This window comes from Perca fluviatilis, chromosome 23, assembly GCF_010015445.1.
Source record: "Perca fluviatilis chromosome 23, GENO_Pfluv_1.0, whole genome shotgun sequence".
Classification (NCBI taxonomy): domain Eukaryota; kingdom Metazoa; phylum Chordata; class Actinopteri; order Perciformes; family Percidae; genus Perca; species Perca fluviatilis.
Genome location: NC_053134.1, coordinates 16,880,196 through 16,904,742, shown reverse-complemented (window position 1 = coordinate 16,904,742; position 24,547 = coordinate 16,880,196). Strand labels below are relative to the sequence as shown.

General features: G+C 40.8%; 2 protein-coding genes across 5 annotated transcripts in view; one reads left to right on the top strand and one right to left on the bottom strand.

The window, feature by feature from the left end:
- The window catches only part of strip2 (striatin interacting protein 2), a 29,819-nt gene extending 7,887 nt beyond the window's left edge, over positions 1 to 21,932 (top strand). For 2 of the 3 annotated variants that reach the window (XM_039791547.1, XM_039791549.1), the window contains exons 3-22: positions 498 to 572; positions 4,151 to 4,285; positions 4,936 to 5,056; positions 5,736 to 5,804; positions 6,540 to 6,646; positions 7,572 to 7,699; positions 7,948 to 8,136; positions 8,820 to 8,870; positions 11,960 to 12,192; positions 12,633 to 12,698; positions 12,782 to 12,845; positions 13,450 to 13,521; positions 13,755 to 13,829; positions 14,101 to 14,198; positions 14,768 to 14,894; positions 15,770 to 15,870; positions 16,342 to 16,408; positions 16,520 to 16,624; positions 17,387 to 17,591; positions 19,089 to 21,932. In XM_039791547.1, coding sequence (XP_039647481.1) covers positions 498 to 572; positions 4,151 to 4,285; positions 4,936 to 5,056; positions 5,736 to 5,804; positions 6,540 to 6,646; positions 7,572 to 7,699; positions 7,948 to 8,136; positions 8,820 to 8,870; positions 11,960 to 12,192; positions 12,633 to 12,698; positions 12,782 to 12,845; positions 13,450 to 13,521; positions 13,755 to 13,829; positions 14,101 to 14,198; positions 14,768 to 14,894; positions 15,770 to 15,870; positions 16,342 to 16,408; positions 16,520 to 16,624; positions 17,387 to 17,591; positions 19,089 to 19,339 — 2,339 coding nt within the window. In that variant the 3' untranslated portion in view covers positions 19,340 to 21,932. The remainder of the gene's footprint in view (positions 1 to 497; positions 573 to 4,150; positions 4,286 to 4,935; positions 5,057 to 5,735; positions 5,805 to 6,539; positions 6,647 to 7,571; positions 7,700 to 7,947; positions 8,137 to 8,819; positions 8,871 to 11,959; positions 12,193 to 12,632; positions 12,699 to 12,781; positions 12,846 to 13,449; positions 13,522 to 13,754; positions 13,830 to 14,100; positions 14,199 to 14,767; positions 14,895 to 15,769; positions 15,871 to 16,341; positions 16,409 to 16,519; positions 16,625 to 17,386; positions 17,592 to 19,088) is intronic. The other variant, XM_039791548.1, reaches the window with a different exon arrangement.
- A 290-nt stretch (positions 21,933 to 22,222) lies between these two features.
- morn2 (MORN repeat containing 2) lies at positions 22,223 to 24,467 on the bottom strand. Of its 2 annotated transcripts, none has more exons than XM_039791550.1 (6): positions 24,348 to 24,467; positions 23,781 to 23,813; positions 23,641 to 23,691; positions 23,458 to 23,564; positions 23,190 to 23,326; positions 22,223 to 22,807 (listed from the first exon to the last, which is right to left on the bottom strand). In XM_039791550.1, the coding sequence occupies exons 1-6, from the start codon at positions 24,445 to 24,447 to the stop codon at positions 22,705 to 22,707; spliced, it is 531 nt and encodes a 176-aa protein (XP_039647484.1). In that variant the 5' UTR covers positions 24,448 to 24,467; the 3' UTR covers positions 22,223 to 22,704. The 2 variants fall into 2 exon arrangements, with proteins under 2 accessions (XP_039647484.1, XP_039647485.1); XM_039791551.1 differs by lacking the exon at positions 24,348 to 24,467 and adding an exon at positions 23,925 to 24,232.
- Positions 24,468 to 24,547: the final 80 nt, after the last annotated feature.

Below are 24,547 nucleotides of genomic sequence, written 5' to 3'. Positions count from 1 at the left end.
GTAGATGGCAGGCAGCAGCTGAGTGTTTAGTCCCATTGGCAAACACGCAGACACACAGACAGACAGACAGACAGACACAGCAGCTTTCTAGCGACAGCTCCTCAGGGTCGAGGAGTGACGACTGCTCTCAGAAAAAGAGGAGAAGCATGGCAACGTGACGAATCATTGGACTGTGCATGAAACAAATGAGATCACCACTGAGGAGACAGCAGCTGGTTGGTTTTGTTTTTGTGGAGTAGGGCAGTTTACCGGTCTTCTTTTTCTATTCGCTTTACGGCTGCTACTGACCATTTGTTTCATTATTGATTGTGTTGATTTTTTTTTTTGATTTTTTTAAACAAACGAGAAAAGCAGCAAATGCTCTCATTAGAGAAGCTGTGACCAGAGAATGATTAGAGCTTTTGCATGAAAAATGATTTAAATGGTTAGCAAAATAGTCGCTGATTAATTTTCTGATTGATTGTTTCAGCTCTAATTCTATTGTATTCTGTCCACAGAGCTCTACAGTTACACAGAGGAGCCAGAGTTTGCCCTGAACAGAGACTACTTCGAGGAGGACTTCAGGAGCCATGGTTTGTTCCCCTCGCTAGTCATGTTTCCATTTACCTATTTTGATGCACATTTTGAAGTATTAATATATAGTAGAAAAAGAGATGATTTGCTAAATGGGATATGGAAACTCCTCAGCCGAATATACTCTGAGATAGACAACATTTAAATCACAGGACTGATCAGCTGTTTCTGCTGTAGGCGCCTTCCCAAATATTTCCATGATATATGTGTCTTCGTCTCCATTAAACATGGCCAAGACTTGCGGACATGAAAGAACAATTAAAACTTGCTCAATTGAACCAGTTTCCTGAAGATCTCTATCCATTTTTCTCTCGTAGATGGGTTAGATGGCCCAAGGTTTCCGGTTAGCTACCTCTACTTCTTCTACTCTGATTTATGGCGGATTACAGCCATGCTTAGCCAACTTTCTGACCAAGCTACGCTGTAGCCTAGTTTATTCGCTCAAAACCAGTTAATGGAAACGCAACTAGTTCGCATTTCTTTTTTTGCGATATTTCAATCAGTTTGCCTAAAATCCACTTGACAATTGAATGGAAACTACTGTTACTGGCTCACGTGAAGAGAGAGTAAAAACTGAGCTGTCAGTTTGTTTGAGACACAAAATGGTGTTACTCACACACTGATTATGGCACGGCAAAGTAGGGTCTTGGCAAACAAACTGAAGTCTACAGCCAGTAGTGTTGCTTATCACAGAGACCTTGATGGCTCCTCCAACAGCGTGACTGCTTTTGTCTGAAGGAACAAGACGGAGTCCTTTTGTGTAGCTCTGAATGCTACGGTTGGCTCCAGTTTAGTGCTTGATAACAGGGTCCATATATGAGATGGTGAACGTTAACTGAACAAAATGTTCACGACACAGTATGCACACGATAAAATGTGTGTTGAAGGGAATTGCAAGAGAAATGAATAAAAAAAATCTAAATAAAGGGTGTATGCACATCTCAGCATTCAGAGTTGGTCGGCGCCATAACATTTGGACTTCAGCTTGCATTTCTATCGTTTTTTTTTCCTTCCACTGAAAAATTCCCACAAAGTCAAATTGTTAACAATTTTAACAACATGTTGTTGATTAAAAAAAAAAAGTGTTATTTTACACCTTTGACATTGCAACTGTGATCATGAAACCATTTCGCCGCTCCAGTGAATTTCTCAACTTCACACTAAAAGCTGTAGGGAAATATGTTAAACTCAGTTCAGCTCAGGTTTCTCACCTCTGACGTGCAACACAAGCCAGCGTTGCTCTTCAGTGTGCTGCTGTGGGTTTTTTCAAAGCTGTGTGAAACAAGGGGTGACCAGGCACATCAAAGCTCTGCTTTTTTAAGCTGTTCAAAGAGTGAATATCCAGACAGACACACATGGGAGGGCCCGTCCTAACCATGTGATTAATATTTGATTACCAAGAACAAAGCAGCTTTTTCTACACAAATTACTGTCCTGCAAGAGATTATGCTTAAGTACAATGTTTCTTTACAAGAAATTTTGAATCATGCGTCCTTGTCTTTCATTCTAAGAAAAAAAATTTTTTAATTCAATTTGTTGTAATTTTACACTATATGGTCCAATCTGGTACAACAGAGGCAGGTTTTTGAAGTAATAATATTGTTGTAACATCATACCACAAATGTGACTGATAATAAGCAAGAAGCCATAAAGGCCTCAAGTCACTGTGGCATCTTTCCATTTGGTCTAGAAAAAGAACGTGACAAGCTTCATCCTCGTCATCTGTCACTTTGTCTCCAAGATGAACGCTAATGCATAGCAGGATTAGATGAGCGCTTCTCTGGCTGCTGTTTTACAGAGATAGAGCACAGACCTGCCTCTTTGCATTACGGTCTTTTCATTTGCGTGTGTGTATTTGTGTGTTCAGCGAGCACTGAATGTGTGTTGTCAAAGGGTGGTTCTCCCCTTTTGACTTGTACTCTTTGTGTTTGTGTGTATATGTCAGGAACACTGACAGTGTGCTCATCAATGTTCTCCGCAACTACCCAGAAATTCCCAATCAGTCACTCACCTAAATCCCTGTGATTATCACGACATGTTTAATTTAAGCTCTTAACTGGAAAAAAGACAGTTTTTTTTTTTAGGGACAGTGCAGAAATGTGAAAGCATTTTTGTTTTCCTGACTTGAGTAGACCGAGCAAGTTGGAGTAGCTTGAGTAGAAGAAGCACTGAGCTCCACAGATCATGATGACTTTACATTGTCTAATGCCTATTACTGTCCGCATAATCAAATATAGAGTCTAACAATAGAAGACTTGCACTGTTAAAAAAAAAAAGGTTCAAATTCTTGCCAGCGAAGGCATGCATTTATTTAAATGCTGTATTTTTTTTTGTAAAAGTAGCAGACTTTTTTTGTACATATAGGTTTACTGTATGCACTTGTGGTTTCTCCTTCTGACACCACTGACTCTGTTAATTACTGCTCTGTACTGTATGCTTCAACACTCGCTAGCTTTCAGCTATTTCCAGAGCTGATGCAGTGGGCCTGAACATAATGTTAAAACCTAATGACAGACACATCAAAGCAGCAGTCAGTCTTTATATTTACACACACACTTTACAACACGATCACTGTAAATATCCAGATCAATGTAACAGGTTTGACTAAAATGATATGCAGTCCCCAGATTTCCAGAACAATCTGAGTTAAAATATTCTAAGTGTGAGACATGGGGAAGGAAAGCAGGAGAGATTAGAGGTGTGAGTATGACATGCAGAAAGTAAAGAATGAGGGATATTTATACGGTTGAAGTGATGCAGGACTGGTTAAATTATTGTTTAGTTTTTCAACTTGAGTTACACACTACAGGGAGTAAACTCGTTGTCTTTATGCATTGAAGTGTTGCTTATAATAACATTACACAACATGATAAACTATGGCTTACATAAAGTATTAAAGCGATAACGGTGACTGAAAAGATAATGAGTATGATAACTACAGTAAGCTGATGGTATGATAATAGTAATCTAATGGTATTATAACTATAGTAAGTCAACAAGTATGGTAACTAGAGTAAGTTAATTAGTATGATAACTACAGTAAGCTAACAGTATTACACCAAAGAGTATGATAATACAGTAAGCTAACGGTATAACTATAGTTACCACATAGTATGATAATACAGTAAGCTAACGGTACAATAACTATAGTAACCACAAGTATGATACCAAGTAAGATAGCAAGTGAGAATTGACTGACAAAGAGAAAATCTACAGATGGTCAAACTGGCCCTAAATTACAGAATGTTATGTTCTTATGTATTCTTGTCATATAGCCAATTAACTGCATCATACACAACAAAATATTTTAGCAGTGAGAATGCATCCCAGAATAACAATTTTTAGGTGTGTGCTAGTGGACAAAGCGGGACTATGTAGCTGACCTTTGAGAGAAATAATAGCGCATTCCTCCTTTTACAAATGAAATGTTGAATTCACAAGCAATAAAACACATTTGAAAAATGCCAAACAAATACACACTGTGGACACGGAATTGTCTAAGGCAGAGGGAAAATATACTGAAATAAGTGCTTCTTAAAATAACCTTGCTCCCTGTGTTGTTGGCTCCGTCCTGCAGCTCGAGGCAGGAGGTGGATCGAGCTGACGCTGGAGGAGCAGAGGACATATGTGATGAGGCTGCTGGATGCGCTGGAGGTGACGGACAGAGACAAGAGGCTGAAGGTGGCCAGGGCCATCCTCTACTTGGCTCAGGGTGCGCAGGCCTAATACAGTACAACCAGCAATAGGCCTTTTATTTATACACAGCAGGCATTTTGTCTTGTCAAAGTTGGAAAAGCACAGGTGTTACTAATATAACTCACTTTGGCTCTGTTCTATCCCAGTGTCCCAGGAAACCATGACATTGTGACAGCATGACGCAGCATGCAACAATACCAGAAATAAATGGAATTCAGCCATCATTCATTTTAAGCTTTTTCTACTGTGACATGTCAAAATGTCCATGCACCATGCTGTAGCAGTTCATTTTGTGGCAACAAACTCCTACACTTATTGCTGTTAACTTTGTACTTTATCCGAAATTAGCTTGTGAAAGTCATCAACTTTGAATACTTCTCAAAAAGGTGTGCTTTGAACAATCTTATAGGGTTATGCTTTGCACATGATAGTAGGTAGTCCTTGCTCCTAATGCACTTGCCAGCACATCAAACTTCACATATAGTATAATGTATGATTTATACAGTGTGAGAGATAGAATATAATGTATATTATTTAAAAGCATTCAGTTAGTAAATCACCTGAAAACCCAGAAATAAAATGCAAACGTATTGGAAACATGGCACACAAAACAATCTAACAACCCACCTCTTGTGTACTGTTTTTCCCCCACACCTTTTGCCCCAGGAGTGTTTGATGAGTGTGACACAGAGGTGGATGTTCTCCACTGGTCCAGACACAATGTCTTTCTGCTCTACGACATGGGCATTTTCACGGCACTGCTGGAGCTGCTTAGCATGGAGATAGAGTAAGTAGGACACACTGAATATGCAGGGGATATATGAGTCAATAAAAACGTTTCACTACTTCAACAGGCAAAATAAAATGCCTACTTGTCTTGGTCAGGGAGGTGGCCAAGAACCCAAGTGACACTCCAGTATCCTTCTATGTTTGGAGCTCTGGTCCCTCAGCACATCCACTTTTCCCTCCCAAGGTTTATGGGGATAGAAAAACACAGAAAGGTATAGAGAGAGGGGGAGACTGAAATGCAGGAATACAGTAAACCCATCGCCTGTGATCCGCACTTCAAACCCTCAGTTGAGGACGGCAGCTCCTTCAAGTCAGCTTTGTTGCTGCTGCTGTCAGCCTCAGTTGGGATCCGACGCTTCTTAGTTGTTACATAAGCTGCTCTGAGGCATCACGGCACAGTCTGGCCTATCAACATGCTGCACAGCAAAGCAGTGTAAGCAAGCCAACGATGCAAACACACACACTCAATGTGGTGCCTTTTTCATGCTTTTTGTATAACCAGCACCGTGCAGGTTATACAAAAAGCATGAAAAATGCACCGCATTAAAAATGACAATCTGGATGTTTAAAAACTCTAGATCATTATGTCCTTATCATCATTGATTATGTGTATGCACAGACTTGCTCTTCTTTTTTAAATAAACCTAAATTATGCAAGTATTTACTTGTGTGTGCAGTAACAACCAGGCATGCAGCAGTGCAGTGAGAAAGCCTGCCATCTCTCTTGCAGACAGCACGGAGCTCAGGTAAGTAATACCACCACATGACTCACAGCCTGCTCCACATTCCTCTCACTTCACATAAGAAAGAAAGCCAATAAGTATAAAAATATCTTCCAATTCTTCAATTGTATGTCTCCTGTCTTGCTCTTTTTCTCAAAATTTCCCAAATCATCTCAATATTTCTAATGCTTACCTTTCTGTGATCTGGCAACAAGCACACGTTTACACGCACAGACCTCATCTGCAATATTTAATTATATTATTTGTCACACACACACACACACACACACACACTCTGTTTACACATTCACCGATCTCCGTCTGTGCATTCCCCAGTTGAACACTTAAAAATAATTACAGGCTTGAGGAGTAGATTTGGACCTAATTGCTGCTACAAAATTGAAAACTATTGAAGTTATTTCGAACTGAGAGGTTTTGTTGAATGAACAAAGCGTTTAATGCATAAAACACTGCCTGACTTACATCTGGTTATTGTAAATGGACAGTGCATTATCCTGGCAGAGACTACAAATTATTTCCTCATACTAAAATGCACAAGCAGATTGCATACAATACTGCTCCTTGCACTGACCTTTCATTGTTACATAATATCCTCCATCATATTATCGTCTCTTGTACTTGTAGACCTGGCTCATTATTATTGTTTTAGGCACAAGTTAAATGCCTAAAACACACACACACACATGCACATGCACGTATATGCTCAAGCTGAGAATTGTGTGTTTCTTTTCCTTGCAGAGTGCTGTTGACCATCATGTACCTGCTGGTGGAGACCATTAGAGTTCAAACGGAGGATGACAGACCTGAATGGAGAGCAGAAAGAGAAGCCTTCAAGAATGAGCTAGGTGTGTGTGTGTGTGTGTGTGTGTGTGTGTGTGTGTGTGTGTGTGTGTGTGTGTGTGTGTGTGTGTGTGTCTGTGTGTGTGTCTGTGTGTGTGTCTGTGTGTCTGTGACTGCCTTTGGGAGCACCAGTCAATTGTAGCCTGGTCCTACCAGACTCTCATACATTTCATTTGTACAGAGAGTCTGGCCACTCTCCATTGACAAGTGTTAACTTCCTTGAAGGCGGGTACTCTCTTGAAGTTTAAAACTAATGGATCTGCCATAACCAATCGCTAACGTTTGGTCGTGACGTCGGCTTAGCATTGCTAGCGTTCACCTTAGCCAACTCCTTCACCACTAACGGAGCGATCTGGAAAGTCAAACTTTTCCTGAACCCCGTAGGGAGGAGGGCCACAACATCATGGCCACCAACACAACTCAGCAAATATTGTTCTTGCTCGGGCTTTAACTTCTGGATATTCGGCAGCGTTGCCACAACGGACCGAATGGCTTCGCTCGCATCTTTCTCCGCCGCCATTATGGAACTACAACACAAACTAGGGCACGACCTCAACGTCATCGTTCTCAGCCACTCTCTCTGTTCGCTGATTGGACCGGTAAAGATTTGACCGGAGAAAGCCCAAGAATATACCGCAAACCCAGACGGAGTAGTGAAGGAAAATGAAAAGCGGAAGTACGTAGGAGGGCGGAGCCAGGCTAAGTCAATTGGGGATAGCTTGTCCAATTAATGTTAGTTTATGTATGTAATGTCCCCAAAAGTGACCTAAGTAAACCTTTGCAAAGGTGCGCCATATTTTTTTCTCACAAGCCATTGAACATTAAAGCATGTAAACCTGTTCTAGTAGAAACCCAGAATGCAGGTATGAACCCGAAAATATATCAATATATCCAATCCAAAAACACTGACTTTGACTTTTGACCCATCAGGTTCACCTCTGTACAACGGAGAGCCCTTTGCCCTGCTCCTCTTCACCATGGTGACCAAATTCTGCAGCATGAATGCCCCACACTTCCCCATGAAGAAAGTACTCCTGCTGCTCTGGAAGACAATACTTGTTAGTAAATTATAACCACTGAAACAATGACACACAATGCACATAGATCTTCTGTGTGTGTGTGTGTGTGTGTGTGTGTGTGTGTGTGTGTGTGTGTGTGTGTGTGTGTGTGTGTGTGTGTGTGTGTGTGTGTGTGTGTGTGTGTGTGTGTGTGTGCGTGTGCGTGTGTGTGCGCGCATGCACATTTGTTAGTGTGTTCACTACAGCTTGTGAATCACTGTGTTTCTGTCTCCATCCTCATCTTCCAGTTCACATTGGGGGGTTTCGAGGAGCTCCAGGAGATGAAGGTGCGGGGTCGGGAGCGTTTGAACCTGCCCCCACTGCCGGAGGACAGCATCAAGGTGGTCAGGGCCATGAGAGCAGCTTCGCCCCCGGCCTCTGCCATGGAGCTCATTGAACAACAGCAGCAGCAGAAGAGAGGCCGCCGCAGCCGCAGGGTACAGACGCCTCCACCTCACACACATGCGCCACACGCATTCAGAGCTTACCAGTACTGTTTAATACTTTACAGTCACACATTATATTTGACCCCCTATTTGATTGCGTACAAGTGACATATTCACTTCAAATTCATTTAACTTCAACATATAACGGCAACATTTTAATATGCATTCATTGAAAACTACATGTGATCAAAAAACAGGAAGTGCACGTGTCAAAGATTTACTACACAGTATTTTTGTAGCCAAAAGACAATCATATGTGAGACAGTGTTGCAGAAGGCAAAAGTGTGTTTGGTACCTTTTTAACTCTACAGTGTAACTGAATTGTATTACTAACATTACAACCTACTGACATAATAAATGCTTCCTAAGACTAGTTTTTCCATTATTTGCCTTTTTATTGTTGAACAGCGTGTCTGTTTCTAGTAAAGTAATCCTATAGACTTCCTTCTGTAACACGCCCTCTAACTATTTTCTGGGTCAGGTTTTTCCAAAAGTTCTGTAGTGCCAACATCACTGGTTCTCTGTTGTAAGTCAGCGATGCCAGGGATGATATTGGTGCTGGGACAGCTTTGTTTTCAGTAGAGATTTGACTGGACAGGCTCTCTCTCTCTCTTTCTCTCTCTCTGTAATTGCCCTCTGGTTTTTCATTGCCCCTCTTCCTTGTGTTCCCACAGAGTGCCTTTGTTGATAGCTTGGAAGGAGACAGTCCCTTTCCCAAGAAGCAGGTCTTTACCCACAAATTCCCTCTTTTCCTTCTGCATTTTCTCTCTGCATTGAGCTGGACTTTTTGCACTCCTCTCCCACATCCCCGCCACCTTCTTTTCTCTCTCTTCTTTCTGCCCTCTTTTCTTTTCCTATTTATTCTCCTCCTGTCATTTCAGTGATATCAGGATGCACCAAAACCTGAGGAAATAAATGTCAAAAATGTTACCCTTTTCGCACACTGAAAAAAAAACATTCTAGCAAAGTTGAATTATACTGTATATCAAGCATGTTGTCTAGAACACTCCAAATTACTGGACACCATTTTTAGTGTTTTATGAAAAAAATCATTAGAAACCCACAATGCTCCAAGTGGTTGCCTCATTTGCCTCCTTTCCAATACAAGGAAGAGTTTTGGGAAAACGTTTTTGGGTGTTTTTGCTGAGAGTTAGATGATAATATAGATACTACTTTTGTGTCTGAATTCTGGCAACGCCACGGTAAAGACCGACATGAGATTGGTATCGATCTTCTCATCTAACTCGTTCAAAAAGAAAGCGATAACCGCATTTCCCAAAATGTCCAACTATTCCTTTATTTTTATCGCTGCCACCTGCATATTTCTTTTATTATTTTTTACCTTTCCTTTTGTCTCTCCTGTTTTTCACTTCCCTTTACTCTGCTTATTCTCTTCTCATTCTTCTCTTTTAATTACACATCCATACAAAACTGCATCCTCCCCTCCCCTTGACACTTACATCCTTCTTGTGCCTTTTATTTTTCTTCCTCCCGTTTTCCTCCTCTTCCTTTTACTTTTCCTCTTTATATTTCCTCTCTTTTTCTTGCTTCTGTCCTCCTGCTCCTCATCTTTCTCCCTGTCCTCCCACTCTCCTTTGCCCCCTCCTTCCCATGCTTGTTCCAACATTTTCATCTGCCTCTCCTTCCTCACCACCCATGAACACCTCATTCTGTCCCTACTTTCTTCTACTACTCACCCTATTTCTATCTCCTTCTCCTCCTCTCCTCTTCCTTCTCCTCCTCCACTGTGGCCTGCTCAGTAGGGAGGGGGAGGGGGTTAAAGACAGGGCTGACTTGCTGGCTGTTGTCATTGGCACTGGAGCGGTCACTATCCACTGTCCCGTAAAGTCACTGCTGTAGTAGCATCTCCCCATGTAGTTTCCATCACATTGCTACCAGGTTTGGCCGCAAAACTCACCTTGCACTGTAGACTCTGGACTAGGGGCCAATGTCCTTGAAATGCATTCATTGAGGAGGTGAATTGAGATGGTCATGAACATACTTTCTCCTCCTGTAGGTGTTGTATTTGGGTTTCAGTTGACCTCTCTCTTACATGGATGGCATTAAAAGCGGTTGTCCCCTAACCCCGATAGTAAAACACTACAGTAGCTTTTCCTACCACATAGCAGAGAATGGCTTCCCCATAGAGAATGGCTCACAACACGGTTTCACCTCTTCCTCCCTCCCTCCCTCCTCCCTCCCTCCCTACTCCCCACCATACACTCACTATACTCCTCACTTAGTCCAGTATTAGTAGGCTACTACCACTGGCGCACCATACATCGACTGCACTGGCTCAATTAATGTCCAGAACGCCGACTCATGCCTGACGCTTGCACTATTGCCACAGTCATTCATCGGAGAAATTGTTTTGAACTGTGACACCGTGTCTGAGTGTGTGTGCGTGAATGTGTGTTTCGCACTTAAATGGGTTTGTTTGTAGATAAGGGCTCAATATAAAGTCTTAGCTTTATTGGGCCTTGCTTGCATTTTTCCTTTGTCTTTTGAAGTGCAGATGTGTGGTAAGTTAAATCCGAAATGTTGCTTGCGCTTGCTGTGGTTACCTTTTTGGATAGAGCCAGGCTAGCTTTTTATGCCTGTAGCTTCATATTTAACCGACAAATGTGCGAGTGGTATCTAATTTATTTTTTATTTTTTTATCTCACTCTCTGCAAGAAAGAGAATAAGCATGTTTCCCAAAATGTTATCTTTTAAAAAAAGATAATATTGTTTCCTTTTTTAAGTGTGTACCAGTCCTTTTAGGATACATTCACACTGCTTAATTTTGATCTATTCCCTACATGGGAATTAAATGTTATTATTTATTAGCCTGCTCACATCTGATATATCAAAAATAACTGTCAGCAGCTTTCTGTAATACTTTTTCTCCAAGAAACTCACCTGGGTCGCCCCCTTTAGACGGTTTACACTGAGGTTGTATTGATACAAATTTGATATTGTTCTTAGCCAACAATATATGAAAGTGAATTCAGTGTGTTTTTTCTATTTGCATTATAAAAACACATCCCGGTTACCTACCTGAGGGAATAAAAATCATATGTGTTCTACTTAGACCACAGCTGCAGTCTGAATGTTGCCTACTGTGTCTGTGTACTTTACATTATTCCTGAGGATGTCGACAAACAGTCTTCAAAATAAATGGGAATAATGCAAACACCAGTGAATTGGCCATAACTCAAAATGAAATCAGTAGTCTCTTTTTAATTTGACCTCTTCAAAATAAAGGACATGATTTGTTTTAGTACTGTATCAGGAAAGTGAAGTTTAACCCCTTAGGTAGGTTTTAGGCAAGTTGTTAAAATAATTTGATGTCAGACTGTTTGACAGAATCACACAATATATACATATTTGGTATTCGCTTGTCCCAATTCTTAATTGAAGCTATATGATGTTTACAATGAGTGAAACATTTAAAGCAACACTATGTAACTTTTAGCTGCAGCTGTAGTTCGAATGAGACAACCTGTAGGGGGACCGAAGTGGGAAAAGCTACATAGTGTTGCTTTAAACTTGTGTTTTATCTTGATGTCTTGTGCATCATCACACATTACCTGAAATTTTGTGGCGTATTTTTGGAGACTTTGAGATAGCCATTAGAATTTAAGATAAAGTGGGTTTGGTTTGAGCAATGTTTGGCTGCACAGCATTTTAAAAATGATTCCTCGCTGTTTGTTTATAGGTCATTTTACTCTTGATGTAAGCAGTCCTCCCAGTGCAGTTGACTCTCTCTCTCTCTCTCTCTCTCTCTCTCTCTCTCTCTCTCTCTCTCTCTCTCTCTCTCTCTCTCTCTCAGCCCCTGGTCAAGCAGGACAGCCTGGACACGTACAACGAGCGGGACCCCTTTAAGAACGACGACGCCCGGGACGAGGAGGAGGACCCCGAGGACACAGACAGCGGCATTGAGGGCGAGGTGGACCCCTTGGACCGCGATGTCATCATCCAGCCCCCGCCTCCGCCGCCTCCCCTCAGACCCCCCACAGAAAGGGTCAACTTCCCCAAGGGCCTTCCCTGGGCCCCTAAAGTCAGGTTAATTGCACAGTTTTCATTTCTGCGCTTAAGAGTCTGAAATAAACACCCACTGACTGTAAAATACTTGTCAAAAGTATTTTGAATTTTTACAGTGTTAACAATTTAAGGTGCAGTTATATGCCTCCTCATGAAAAAAGTGCTTTAAAGTGCCATCTGTGTATTCCTGACATGAGTGTCTGGTGTCTTCCCATGGAATCAGAGGGCTGCAACATTCAGGGCTGATTAAGTGCTGATCAGTAGGAGGCTGACTGAGAGCAGCAGCACACAGTGTGACTGATGAGATTTGATGAATATAATGCAGTGTGTTTGTGTGGGTTTGCGCACACATATGAGCGCTACATTGAAAAATGGCTGTTCAGTTGCTAGTTTATATGATGAACTGTGGCAGCAGGTGTTCTCAAATCTGTGTGTGTGTGTGTGCGTGTGTGTGCGCGCAGGGAGAAAGACATCGAGCACTTCCTTGAGACCAGTAGAAACAAGTTCATCGGTTTTACTCTGGGAAAGTAGGTATTTCATTTGAGACAATAAAATATCTTTTAAAGTTTTGTCTTCCTTTAGTCTGGTGTAACTGTGTATTGTTTTGTAGTGACACAGATACCCTGGTGGGCTTGCCCAGACCCATCCATGAGAGCGTCAAGACTCTTAAACAGGTGAGTAGCAAAACTTCTTCTTTTTCTCCTTTGCCTTGGCTCATTATGGCCGGAGTGTTTCTAAATCAATACTCTCTTTCTGCTCAATCCCTTGACATTGACATCCCACTTAAAAATCAATACCTCCTGTTTTAACAAACTGAGAAGTGTAGTTACACAGAGGAATACCCCTCTGGGTGTCATTTAGCAATGCTAATTAACACTTCTTCACAACACCTTAAAATTGATTTATTTTATGTATGTACACACTATCGTGTTGTGGCTGTTGAATTATGCTTTCTTTATTTGATTGTGTGTGTGTGTGTGTGTGTGTGTGTGTGTGTGTGTGTGTGTGTGTGTGTGTGTGTGTGTGTGTGTGTGTGTGTGTGTGTGTGTGTGTGTGTGTGTGTGTGTGTGTGTGTGTGTGTGTGTGTGTGTGTGTGTGTGTGTCATTGGACCGGAAGCTGTGGATATCATTTCTTTTTTTTATTGGTGTCATGTAATTCCGTGTGTGATGGGCCCCTTAGTGGCATGACACATAAATTAAATGTCATTCATTAATATAAATTGAAGAGTGTTACAAGAAGTGTGTGTGTTATTGTTGTGGTTTTCTTGTCCTCTCCAGCACAAATACGTTTCCATCGCTGAAGTCCAGATCAAAAAGGAGGACGATCTCCAGCAGTGTCCGATGACTCTGGTCAGTAATGTCACCGTGAAATTTCGGTGCTGTAATTTTCCCAATCGTGACACTGCAACTCTGTAAATCTATTTTTGTTATAGCCACAAGGATAGATGAACTGAATATTTAATGTGGTGAATATTTAATCAAGGCTGTGTTATTGTTTCCTGAAATGTGATTATTTTTGTGGATGTTAATTTATACTGCTACCGTTTGTGTGCATGATTTACTGTGTGTGTTATGTTGTATAGGGCGAGGAGGTGGTGGAGGAGACACCAACAGAGATGCTGTACCTGGGCATGCTTCCTAACCTCTCCCAGTACGTGGTGAGTGGCTCATAATGTATGTTTTTTTTTTTCATATCTCCCAAAATGGCAAAGTGTATTATTAATATTGAGGAGTATGGGGGGTTATCATAAACCTCTTTGCAGTGATTCACATATATTGTAGCTAGACAATAATGTGAACACAGTCATTATCAAGCATTCTTAGCAGCAATCTTGGATCATTCTAAAAAAAAAAATTACCTGTTACACAACAAAATATAGATCAGGAACGGGACCTCGTTCTAATATTCAGCATTGTTCCCTGTGTCAGATTGCCCTCCTGAAGCTGCTGCTGGCTGCAGCTCCAACCTCCAAAGCCAAAACTGACTCCATTAACATCTTGGCTGATGTTCTGCCTGAGGAGATGCCGTAAGTACAAGGGACAGGGGACAAGGACAGCTGCAGTTTGACTATTTCAATCTTTTTCTAATGGCACTTCTGCACACACCTAGAGACACATCTAGATCAGGCAGCTGAAGATTAAAGATGGATGTTTGTTGTTAAATTTGGCCATTATTTACAGCTGCTGTTTGTCAGGCAGCAAACTCCTGCAATTTAGAGATAATCAGGCTAATTTTCTATGTCGTCTTTTATTATATATATATATATATATATATATATATATATATATATATATATATATATATATATATATCTATATCTGCAATGAAAGTTACCTTTTTCCCTCAATTTTGGGCTGATGGAATTTGATTGAATATGCACTTATTCTAGGTTTGTTTTTTGGTCTGCAGTACGACGTAGTTTTAGACTAGATGACACACACACAGAGAGAGCTGAAATGTTTCCTTGTTGTTCTTTTACTGACAGACAAAGCTGTATTGTTGTTGTTATTATTAGAGACCTGAAGTGTGTGTGTGTGTGTGTGTGTGTGTGTGTGTGTGTGTGTGTGTGTGTGTGTGTGTGTGTGTGTACTCCAGTATCACAGTCCTTCAGAGCATGAAGCTGGGAATTGACGTGAACCGCCACAAGGAAATCATCGTCAAGGCCATCTCTGCGCTGCTGCTGCTGCTGCTCAAACACTTCAAACTCAACCATATTTATCAGGTCACACACACCTCCAGTCCTCCCTCCTTACAGGCACCTCACATTACCATTGTTCTCTCCTTTAACATTATTCTTCTCTTTCTCCATCTCGCCTTCCCCCAGCACACACATACACTAGTATCCATGCACCTCCCCCATGCTACCTTCACCACCCTCCACCTGATTACCTTGTCAAGCAAGCCATTACTTTCATCCTCCTCTCCACCCCCCACCTTTGGACCTCTGTCTCCTGCTAAAAAAAAAAAGATTACACGTAAAAGGCAGAACTCACCTGCAGTGGGAAATCGATTAGTCTTTTACATTCTTTGAAAAAAACACAGACACTGTATGATAACACCTGTTTTTCAGGATACATTCATTGCAAAAGAACAGTAATTGTCACATACAGAAAACAAGGCAAAACATAGCACATTTTAAATGCTGAAATGTGATTCAGCAGCAGAATTCTGTTTTTTGGTTTTTTTTATCTCAGTAAAGCTTCTAGGATAAGGTGAAGGATGTGTATGGTTGCTGAATGAGAATAGAATTCCTGGTTCCTGACCTTCTCTCCACACAGGAAGCTCATCAATGATACAGGATTTTCGACTATAGGATTATTTTTTTTCTCTTCTATTCTTTCTTGAGATATGGATTTTCCCTTCCGGGGCTATCCCGTCAACACAATGATCACAAATGTCCTTTATGTAATCTTAAAAGCACTTTATGACCACAAAAGAAGAATCCTAACTAAGAAGTAGACGTGTTAACTTATTATGTGGTGTTATTTATTATTTAGGCCAAATGTAACCATACAAATAAAGAAAAGTAAAATTTTTAGTTGTTGCTCCTTTCCAGACTCTAACTATTCCACACTGCCGCCTTCTCTTTGCCTGCAGTTTGAGATTGTCTCCCAGCACCTGGTTTTTGCTAACTGTATCCCACTCATCCTCAAGTTCTTCAATCAGAACATCATGTCCTATATCAGTGCCAAAAACAGGTAGGATCCTTTTCTCTTACTCTGTACCCTCACTGTCATAACAAAAGACAAGCTCGGTTTGGTGCAACAGACACAGGGAATTTGTTCAATTGTGCCTCCATTTCCAGTAACTCATGTTGGGAATGGCTTCCACTTTAGTACTATTACTGTACCTTTTAAAAATGTGCTTGGTGGAGACACGAGGGTTGTGTTTAAGAACCTGCCGGTAAGGCAGGTAACCAAGTATTACGGACTGCAGTCTTGCATGAATCAGCAGGCTTCCAGGAGGTGGAACAGATGGCATCCCAGCAGCAATGCAATGACAGGAGATTCAAAAAAGCCACACATTAGGTGACAGGAGTCTTACTCAGCATTTTTCGGCCCAAGATGTTGTAAAAGCCAAGGAGACTGGGCAGATTCAAGTGATGTTACAGTATATAAAGTGATGGGTAGAGTTGGAAAGTGACGTGTGTGTGTGTGTGTGTGTTGCAGTATCTTTGTGCTGGACTTTCCTCACTGTGTGGTCCATGAGATGCCTGAGCTCACAGCTGACAGCCTGGTGAGTCAAAACACTGTCAGCGTGACACCAGATTGATCCTCACCGGATAAATGTCAAGCCTTCCAGGCAGCGTCATGACCTCTGTGTGTGTACTGTGTTTTTGTTTCTTAGGAAGCAGGAGACAGCAACCAGTTTTGTTGGAGAAACCTGTTTTCTTGTATTAATCTGCTGAGAATATTAAACAAGTTGACCAAATGGAAACACTCCAGGACAATGGTGAGTAATACTGTACAATTGCAAGGCCTTACTGTAGCTTTAAACGTGATTTATGCTTCTGTGTAAAATCTACTTTTCCTGCTCCAGATTTCTGACCGTGGTCAGAAAGCACAGGGGAGACACTTTGTTTCTCTCACTATGACTCTAGAGTTGGTACTCGCTCCGAAGATAATCACAGTCACTCTCTCACACGCTCTACCACACACACACACACACACACACACACACACACACACACACACGTCGGTCCTGCTATTCTCTTAAAGAGATTGACACACACACCAACGCACAAGTATAAACTTCAGGCCACTTAGGTAGGCTACGGCAAAAGCTCTGCGTGGAGCCTCCGCAGGACCATAAATCATGCTTTAGGGTGGGTTTTTTCGACTGGCTCCTGTAAAATGGACCCCTAATTATGTATCTGATAATTTAATTGTGTTTTTTAAACTGATGGAACAAAAAGAAATCAAGAAAAAGAATCAGCATATTTTTTGTTTTTATATTAATAAAATCAAGCTTATAATATAGGACACAGATCTGACATCTGTGTATCCCCGTCAACATCTGAGTGCACACCCAGGGGCCCAGCAGGGCAGGGAGCCCTTGGAAAAATGTAAAGAAAATTTAAAATAAATTGTCCCATTATGATCTGGTACAAATCAGTCAGCCAGTCCATGTTCATTGTCTATTACACGGTGAAGGTCTTCATGGACCACCGCATGCTTAAACATTCTCCTCTAGTCAATTGTAATCCTTTTTCAGATGCTGGTGGTGTTCAAGTCTGCCCCCATCCTGAAGAGAGCTCTGAAGGTGAAGCAGGCCATGATGCAGCTCTACGTGCTCAAGCTGCTTAAGATCCAGACCAAGTACCTGGGCCGCCAGTGGAGGAAGAGCAACATGAAGACCATGTCAGCCATCTACCAGAAGGTCCGCCACAGGCTCAATGACGACTGGGCCTACGGAAATGGTAAATAGTAGCAGTCTGCGGAACCAGATTCATGAAGTGTTTAACTGTTCACTTTGAGTTTAGATGAGCTAGTAAAGAACCAACAATTTTTATTTTTTAACAACATACAAAACATACAAACTCGCAACATGAACACAGAAAGCTCAGGTACTTTCCCCATTTTCTAGTATAGATATCCAACCTGGCAAACCACTTATGACATTTTTTCAAATGCCGCCACCCTAGCCAATTGCATGCATTATTGACAAGTTTGATTTGACACAGCCATTTACACATACTGTTACACAGAGAGTTCACATTCTAAACAATGACTAATTAAATAACCAAGAAAGGAAAAAGGAACATAATAAGATACAAAAATAAATAACCAACAATAAATAAATAGATTCATAGTATGTTTCTATGATCCACTAAGTCTAAGTCTAAGAAAATAAACTAAATGAAAAAAGGGAAACCACAGCGAAGGGAAACAAACAGCAAAATGCTGTTTTTTTTCACTGCATTGTTCTGTTTCTTTTTCTACCTGTATTCTTCTTATTTTCTATCAACCAGACTCAAGGCTCTGTGAACATTTAATACAGGTTAATACATTCTAATGGTACAATTAATGGTAAATGTGTACATCTTTGTTTATGCACCTTTCTGTATGCATGTACTGTGCATGTGTGAAATACAATGCTCCAACAGCCATTGGCGAACAGCCTGGATTGTGTTGCCATAGCAACAGAAAAAGGGAGACTTATCAGGGTCACCGTCCCTCGCGAGAGAGAGCAAGTGATCTGTCATCATGAGTGTTAGAGAGAAAGATGGATAAAAGAAAGAGGCAAAGAAAAAAATATGGAATGTAAAAAAATATATAAAAAGAGGGGGAGAAAAGATCCATAATCAATAGAGGTGCAGGTGTGTTATCACTAAGAAAAAGGATGATTGTTAGATGTAAGGGGAAATGCCTAAGTGTGAACATTCAAAAATATTGATTAAAGGTCCCATAACATGGTGCTCTTTGGATGCTTTTATATAGGCCTTAGTGGTCCCCTAATACTGTATTTCCCGAAATTCAGCCTTGGTGCAGAATTCAGCCACTACAGCCAGTCCCACAATGAGCTTTCCTTAGTATGTGCCATTTCGGTGTCTGTAGCTATTGAGGAGGAGGGGTTGGGGGTGTGGCCTTGACCAACTGCCACTTTGCTCGTTTGAAAGCCATCATGTCTCTCTCTCATGGGTGGGCCAAATTCTCTGGGCGAGCAAAGCAGAGAAAGAGGAGGTAACCTTCCTCCTTATGACCTCATAAGGAGCAAGATTCCAGATCGGCCCATCTGAGCTTTCATTTTCTCAAAGGCAGAGCAGGATACCCAGGGCTCGGTTTACACCTATCACCATTTCTAGCCACTGGGGGACCATAGGCAGGCTGGGGGAACTCATATTAATGTTAAAAAACCTCATAAAGTGACTTTTTTTTTTTTTATAAATGCCCCCTTTTCTCTCCTTTCGTCCCAGATATCGACGCACGCCCCTGGGACTTCCAGGCGGAGGAGTGCGCCCTGCGGGAGAGCATCGAGAAGTTCAACAGCCGCCGCTACGACAAGAACAAGAACGGAGACTTTGCGCCGGTGGACAACTGCCTGCAGAGCGTGCTGGGTCAGCGCGTGGAGCTGCCCGAGGACTTCCACTACAGCTACGAGATGTGGCTGGAGAGAGAGGTCTTCTCCCAGCCCATCCAGTGGGAGGGGCTGCTGCAGAATCCGTGATGGAGGGGAGGGAGAAGGTTGGAGAGAGCGAGGAGAGGAGGTGGAAGGAATGGGGGTTATATTTCACATCAGTGAGGGAGGGATGGGGGAGAGTGAAGAGAAAGAAGCTGGAGATGGAGAAGCCACCTCCCAGGCTATCTAGTGATGGAAGAAGATGGAAGATGAAGGGTAAAATGAAGCAAATTTGACGAACAAATGGAGCTTCTTGCTATGAGCTCGTCACAAATAGATGTCACACACACACACGCACACTTGACGTTAACATGTGCCTATGACTACTGTGAACCCACATGGACGTGACAGGCAAGAACAGAGGTAGCAGTTAATAAGAAACCGCTGTAGCAGGAGACTGTTTCGGCCAGTTATACTGCCCCCCCCCAAAAAAATATCTTCACCACATTGTCAATTTATATGTCCCCTTTTTTAAATGTTGGTGCTTTTTTGACTCCTTAGTAATGTTTTCCTATTTATTTGTACCAATGTATGTGGTTAAACATTTTCTGATATATATTTTTTTTCAATTGAGATGTACATGATTTCTAATCAGTTCTTTTTTTTTTTTTTACACAAAGCCTACTGTAGTCATCGGGTTGTAGTTTGTGGGTGATGGATTGATGAAAGTTTTTCTTATGTATTTTCTAGGAAAAAAGGCCTTTTTGGAAGCAAACCACAGGGTAATTTTGATAGTCCAAATGTAGAAGTGGGACCTATTTCTACTAATGGCATAATGATCTAGTATAATGTCACCAAAAAAAAGAAATATACCAGCTGTAAGTGTATGTTTTTTTTGTTTGTGAACGTAAAAAGTATGTGTGCGCAGAAAGGAAAAAAACAGCACATGAAAATGGGCAGATGTGTGGAGGATGGTTTGGTGTAAGAAACAAACCGGATCTTCTGGAAGAAACTGTATCCTATTTGTTCTCTTTAAAAATAGAAACGTAACCTTGTACAGAGTCCTTTCTATTCCTGGTGTGTAAAACATTGGCATCCTTTGAATTTGAAATCCAGAAATCACAGAACCAAATCTGTAATTACTGATGTCATCCAGGATTTGTTCATGTTATCACATATCGAACCTAAAGCCTGTAATGGCCCCATAGAAAAGCTCAGGGAGGGGGCTGTGTGCAGCTCTTTAACAGAGGTGGGTTGGTTAACCAGCTGTAAATTTGACCAAAAAAAAATCTCTGTCTTCTCCCGTGAATAATTTTCTCTTTCAAAATCTAAAATACTGTTTATAAAAACTTCCCAATAAAGCACAAATCTCACCTATGTAGTTTCCGAGTGTGGAATGGGCTCATTGTTGCCCCATGTGGCCATTCGGAGAAACAGCCACTTCCCAGAAGTTTTCTATGGAACCGTCCTGGGATAATGGAACCTCAGCAATGATCAGAATAACTAACAATTGTGACTCCCCAACAGCACACATGTAAACCACTGTCCTCCTTGGTGTTGGCCTTGGTGAGCACTTTGCCACCCTTGCTTGGAAGAACACAGCTGTCACACAATGGTGCTGTTTTTCTTATTCGTCTTCACTGTACCTGATCCGTTCCTTCACTTCCGTTACTAACTACCTAAGCGGGGCTCCAGAGTTGAGAGCTCAGGATTGTTTCCTGGAAATGAAGCACAAGAACAAGCACAGAAAACAAAAAGAAGCATGTTCACCTTTCTTTCGTATCATTCTCGCTGGGGTTTTGTTATCTACATGCCTCGAGGGGTCAAGCTCAGTCATTTATTATTTCTGTATAGAACAATAATTTTGACACTGAGTCTTGTGCTTCTCTGTTGAAATGTGCATGGCCACTGTTTTGTTTTGAGTACCTGTTCACATTTAAATATGGTATTTGGAATGGCTTTTTTTTTTTGTCTACTTATGTTTCCAGCGCAATTAGAAGTGTACTTTTCCTCTCAATGTCTGTGTTCTGCATTACAGTGGATGTTTTTTCTTCTTCAGGAAGGCGAAATCTTTCAAAAATAGTATTGTAAACTTTATAGATTCTCAGGTTTATGGAGATAATATATTGCAAAAGTTTTAAAGCTTCCTTGCCATCATCTAGCTCACTACCTGTAGTGATGAATACACATTTATCATCACGTTCATATAAGAAAATAACACCTAAAGCACTTTGACTGCATAGGCTGCACATTTTCACCAAACACAATAATTAATTGTGAGTTTGTATTTATGTCAGTGACATTTCAAGTTCAGATGTATTTTTTGTATTTTGTGCCAAATTTGAGTGCCATTATTTCATTGTTGTTGCCTTCATGATCAAAATGTATGGTTTTTCATTGAAATCACCACTCAAGGTTTGCAATACAAAAATGTTATTTTCTACCTGAAAAATGTACAATCAATGAAAATAGCTGTTTCATGTATCTGGTACAGTATTTTACCAGAAGTGTTTAGCATTGTATGGGTGTTCTAACGGTATATATGTTTGTTACACACATTTCCATATCTGTATAGTCTAGATAAATCCTCATTACTGAATTTGTTCAGAGGTATGTGCAATTACAGATCCATAAAGGCATTATTCAATAGAATTACAAAGTACAATATCAGAGTTGCTTATTAAACAATGTCGAACAGTTGGGATTGTAATTGTTTATTAGCCGAGGGAGTCGTGCTGGTCTACGCACACAAAGCTGTGTATATACACACACACGCACGCACACCAATACTGAAGGTCAATGTGACCACACACTCGCATCACATTACACATTTCCTCGGGCCAATGTTCCAACAGTACAGCTGTTGTGGATGGGAACGTGAGCATATCCCCCTTTGTGGTTGGCTGATGGTGTAATGATGTAAAATTGTATTTATCCTTCACACTGATGGAGTCCAAATATGGTAAAAGCAGAGAGACATGAAAAAAGTTAGGGGTTTTGTTCAGATTGTTTCTATTTAAGTGCTTTTCATAGATGGAATCATAACTTTTTCAAAATTCAAGTGTAAGAAAGGAACAAAACGTGTGCAATGAAATAACTGCAGCAAACTTGCCACTAGTATTTCTGGATTTATTTTAGTTAGCTACATAGTTACAAAGGGCAAGAAAAAATAACCCCAGTGTGACATTTTCTGAGTGAAATTAGGCTTACATAAAGATACACTTGCTGTGTCTATCAGCATCCTTTACCTAACTGGGCGAGCTCATGAATAGTAATGAGCTCAGGCAACATGATGTCAGACTGACCAGCTTTTGTAATTGGCCCAATTTCTCCACTTATTTCTTTTCAGTGGCTAGAGCTGACAGAGGAGGTAGCAGTTCATTTTCACATTCACGATGTGTAAATATAGTTTAATTTTCTCATAGAACATACAGTGTATTTTATGAAGTGCAGTACAATAATGCTTGTTTTGCCTAAATGTTGTGCTGCATTTTCAGGCCCAGCGCTGCTTTGCCGTGGAACTCCCCCATCCATACCAGTCTCTGTGTGTTAGTGAATGTCCCGTCTCCCTCCAACCTAGAACACACCAGTAAGGACCTCAGAAATCTTACAGTTGATATACTTGTATGGCTAAAAAGGTCTGAATACCCCACAAAAAAAATAACTGATTCTACTCAAGGGAAAATTAAAGTAAGTAATGGGAATGTTAGGGTTCAAGTGGCTAAAACATTGTAAGTGGTAAATGTCATATTAAGGTGCACTTAACCACTGATTGCTTTGGAAATGTACAATTAGAGCCTTGCTGCTTTATTCTGGCTATAAAAGAGGGCTAACCTGAAACACTGCACATCAATTAGACCACCACCCTACAGTATAATCCTTTGGAAACTCCTAAAGGACATGGCTCTTTTCAAAAAACATTAACATTAGCAAGTGCCAAAAATGGATTGCCTTTTACCTGTTCTTGTGAAAGTGACCTTTGTAAGTAGAGCCGTCTGGGAAGGTATATGTTCCTGTGCCATGGTACATGTTGTCTTTGAATTCTCCTTCATAGAGTGCTCCAGAGGGATGCTGCAGGGTCCCTCTGCCATGCATCTGTGTGTGTGTGAGAGCAAGCATGGTATGACTAACCACAGAGCAAATACAACCATATACAGTTTTTAGTAACAGACATCAGAAGAAGTAAGATGCACACACACACACACACACACACAATAAATACATACTTTGTCTTCAAGCCACTCTCCAGTATATGTGGTGCCGCCTGCTGAGGTGTGTTTACCAGTACCGCTCCTCATCATCACCCCTGATGCAGCCCTGCTGCACTCCCCCTCTGTAGAGAAGAAAAGAGATGTTGACACACACCTGTATTGTAAATGTGTAGAGCTGTATCATTAGTTATTGCTTACCATATCTGTCACCATTTGGGAAAATGTAGGATACCTTTATAGGTCCTTCCCCTGTAAACAAATATGCATATATTTACCTTAAGACCCTTATCTGTCAGATGAATATGCAAAATGTGCAGGTATGAAACTTGGATATTTACCTTGAGTTTTTGAATAATTACTTTCCTTATTGTCTGAAAGGGTAAAATGATACAATATTAGACAGCAGATAGGAAAGACAGAATGAGTGTGTGTGTGTGTGTGTGTGTGTGTTGGTTGTGAGAAACTTCACAATCACACCGCACCAGACATCCGTGACAGACAGCTTCCCCCAGCAGTTGTTAGAGCCGAAAGGAAACGCTGTGTATCGGCCAATTTATGAAATGTGAAAAGTCAAACAACTAAATTTAAAAGGTTGTGAAAATGACACAAGGAAACTTCGTGCTATTTTTGTTTACTAAATCACCCTAAAAGGAACAGTCCTCTAAAACAAGCAGTCAGCTCTGTGTTGCAGTTGCAGGCAGCTCGCCTCGACGCAAACTGAAGTTGCCATAGTTACAAAAATAAAAAATAAAAATTATTAGCGTTACTCTTTTCGTTAAAATTTGGTTTCGCTTGAATTATGTCACACTTTATTTAGTCTAATAACATACATATATTGTTTAAAACAATATATTTACCTCATGGATGTATTATAAGAAATTTACACTTCCTTGCTCAAACCTTACCGGAAACCACTTTGTTTGCTTGTTTGTTCCATTGACATATATATGTTCTTTCTTCTCTCTTATGTAAGGTGCTTGTATGTTGTCTGTGAAGACATTTCATTTATTGTACCAGGCCAAGTATGGTTGTTACTATTGTTCAATAAAAAAAAAATATAAAAAAAAAAAAAAAAAAATAAAAAATAAAAACCTTACCGGAAACC

Excerpts from the sequence above, each read along its gene's own strand:
- morn2 (XM_039791550.1), bottom strand. The coding sequence starts at position 24,447 with ATGAAATGTCTTCACAGACAACATACAAGCACCTTACATAAGAGAGAA. Across the intron at positions 23,692-23,780 it reads TAATTATTCAAAAACTCAAG|GGGAAGGACCTATAAAGGTA; the intron begins GTAAATATCCAA and ends ATTTGTTTACAG. Across the intron at positions 23,327-23,457 it reads GAGAGTGGCTTGAAGACAAA|ATGCATGGCAGAGGGACCCT; the intron begins GTATGTATTTAT and ends ACACACACACAG.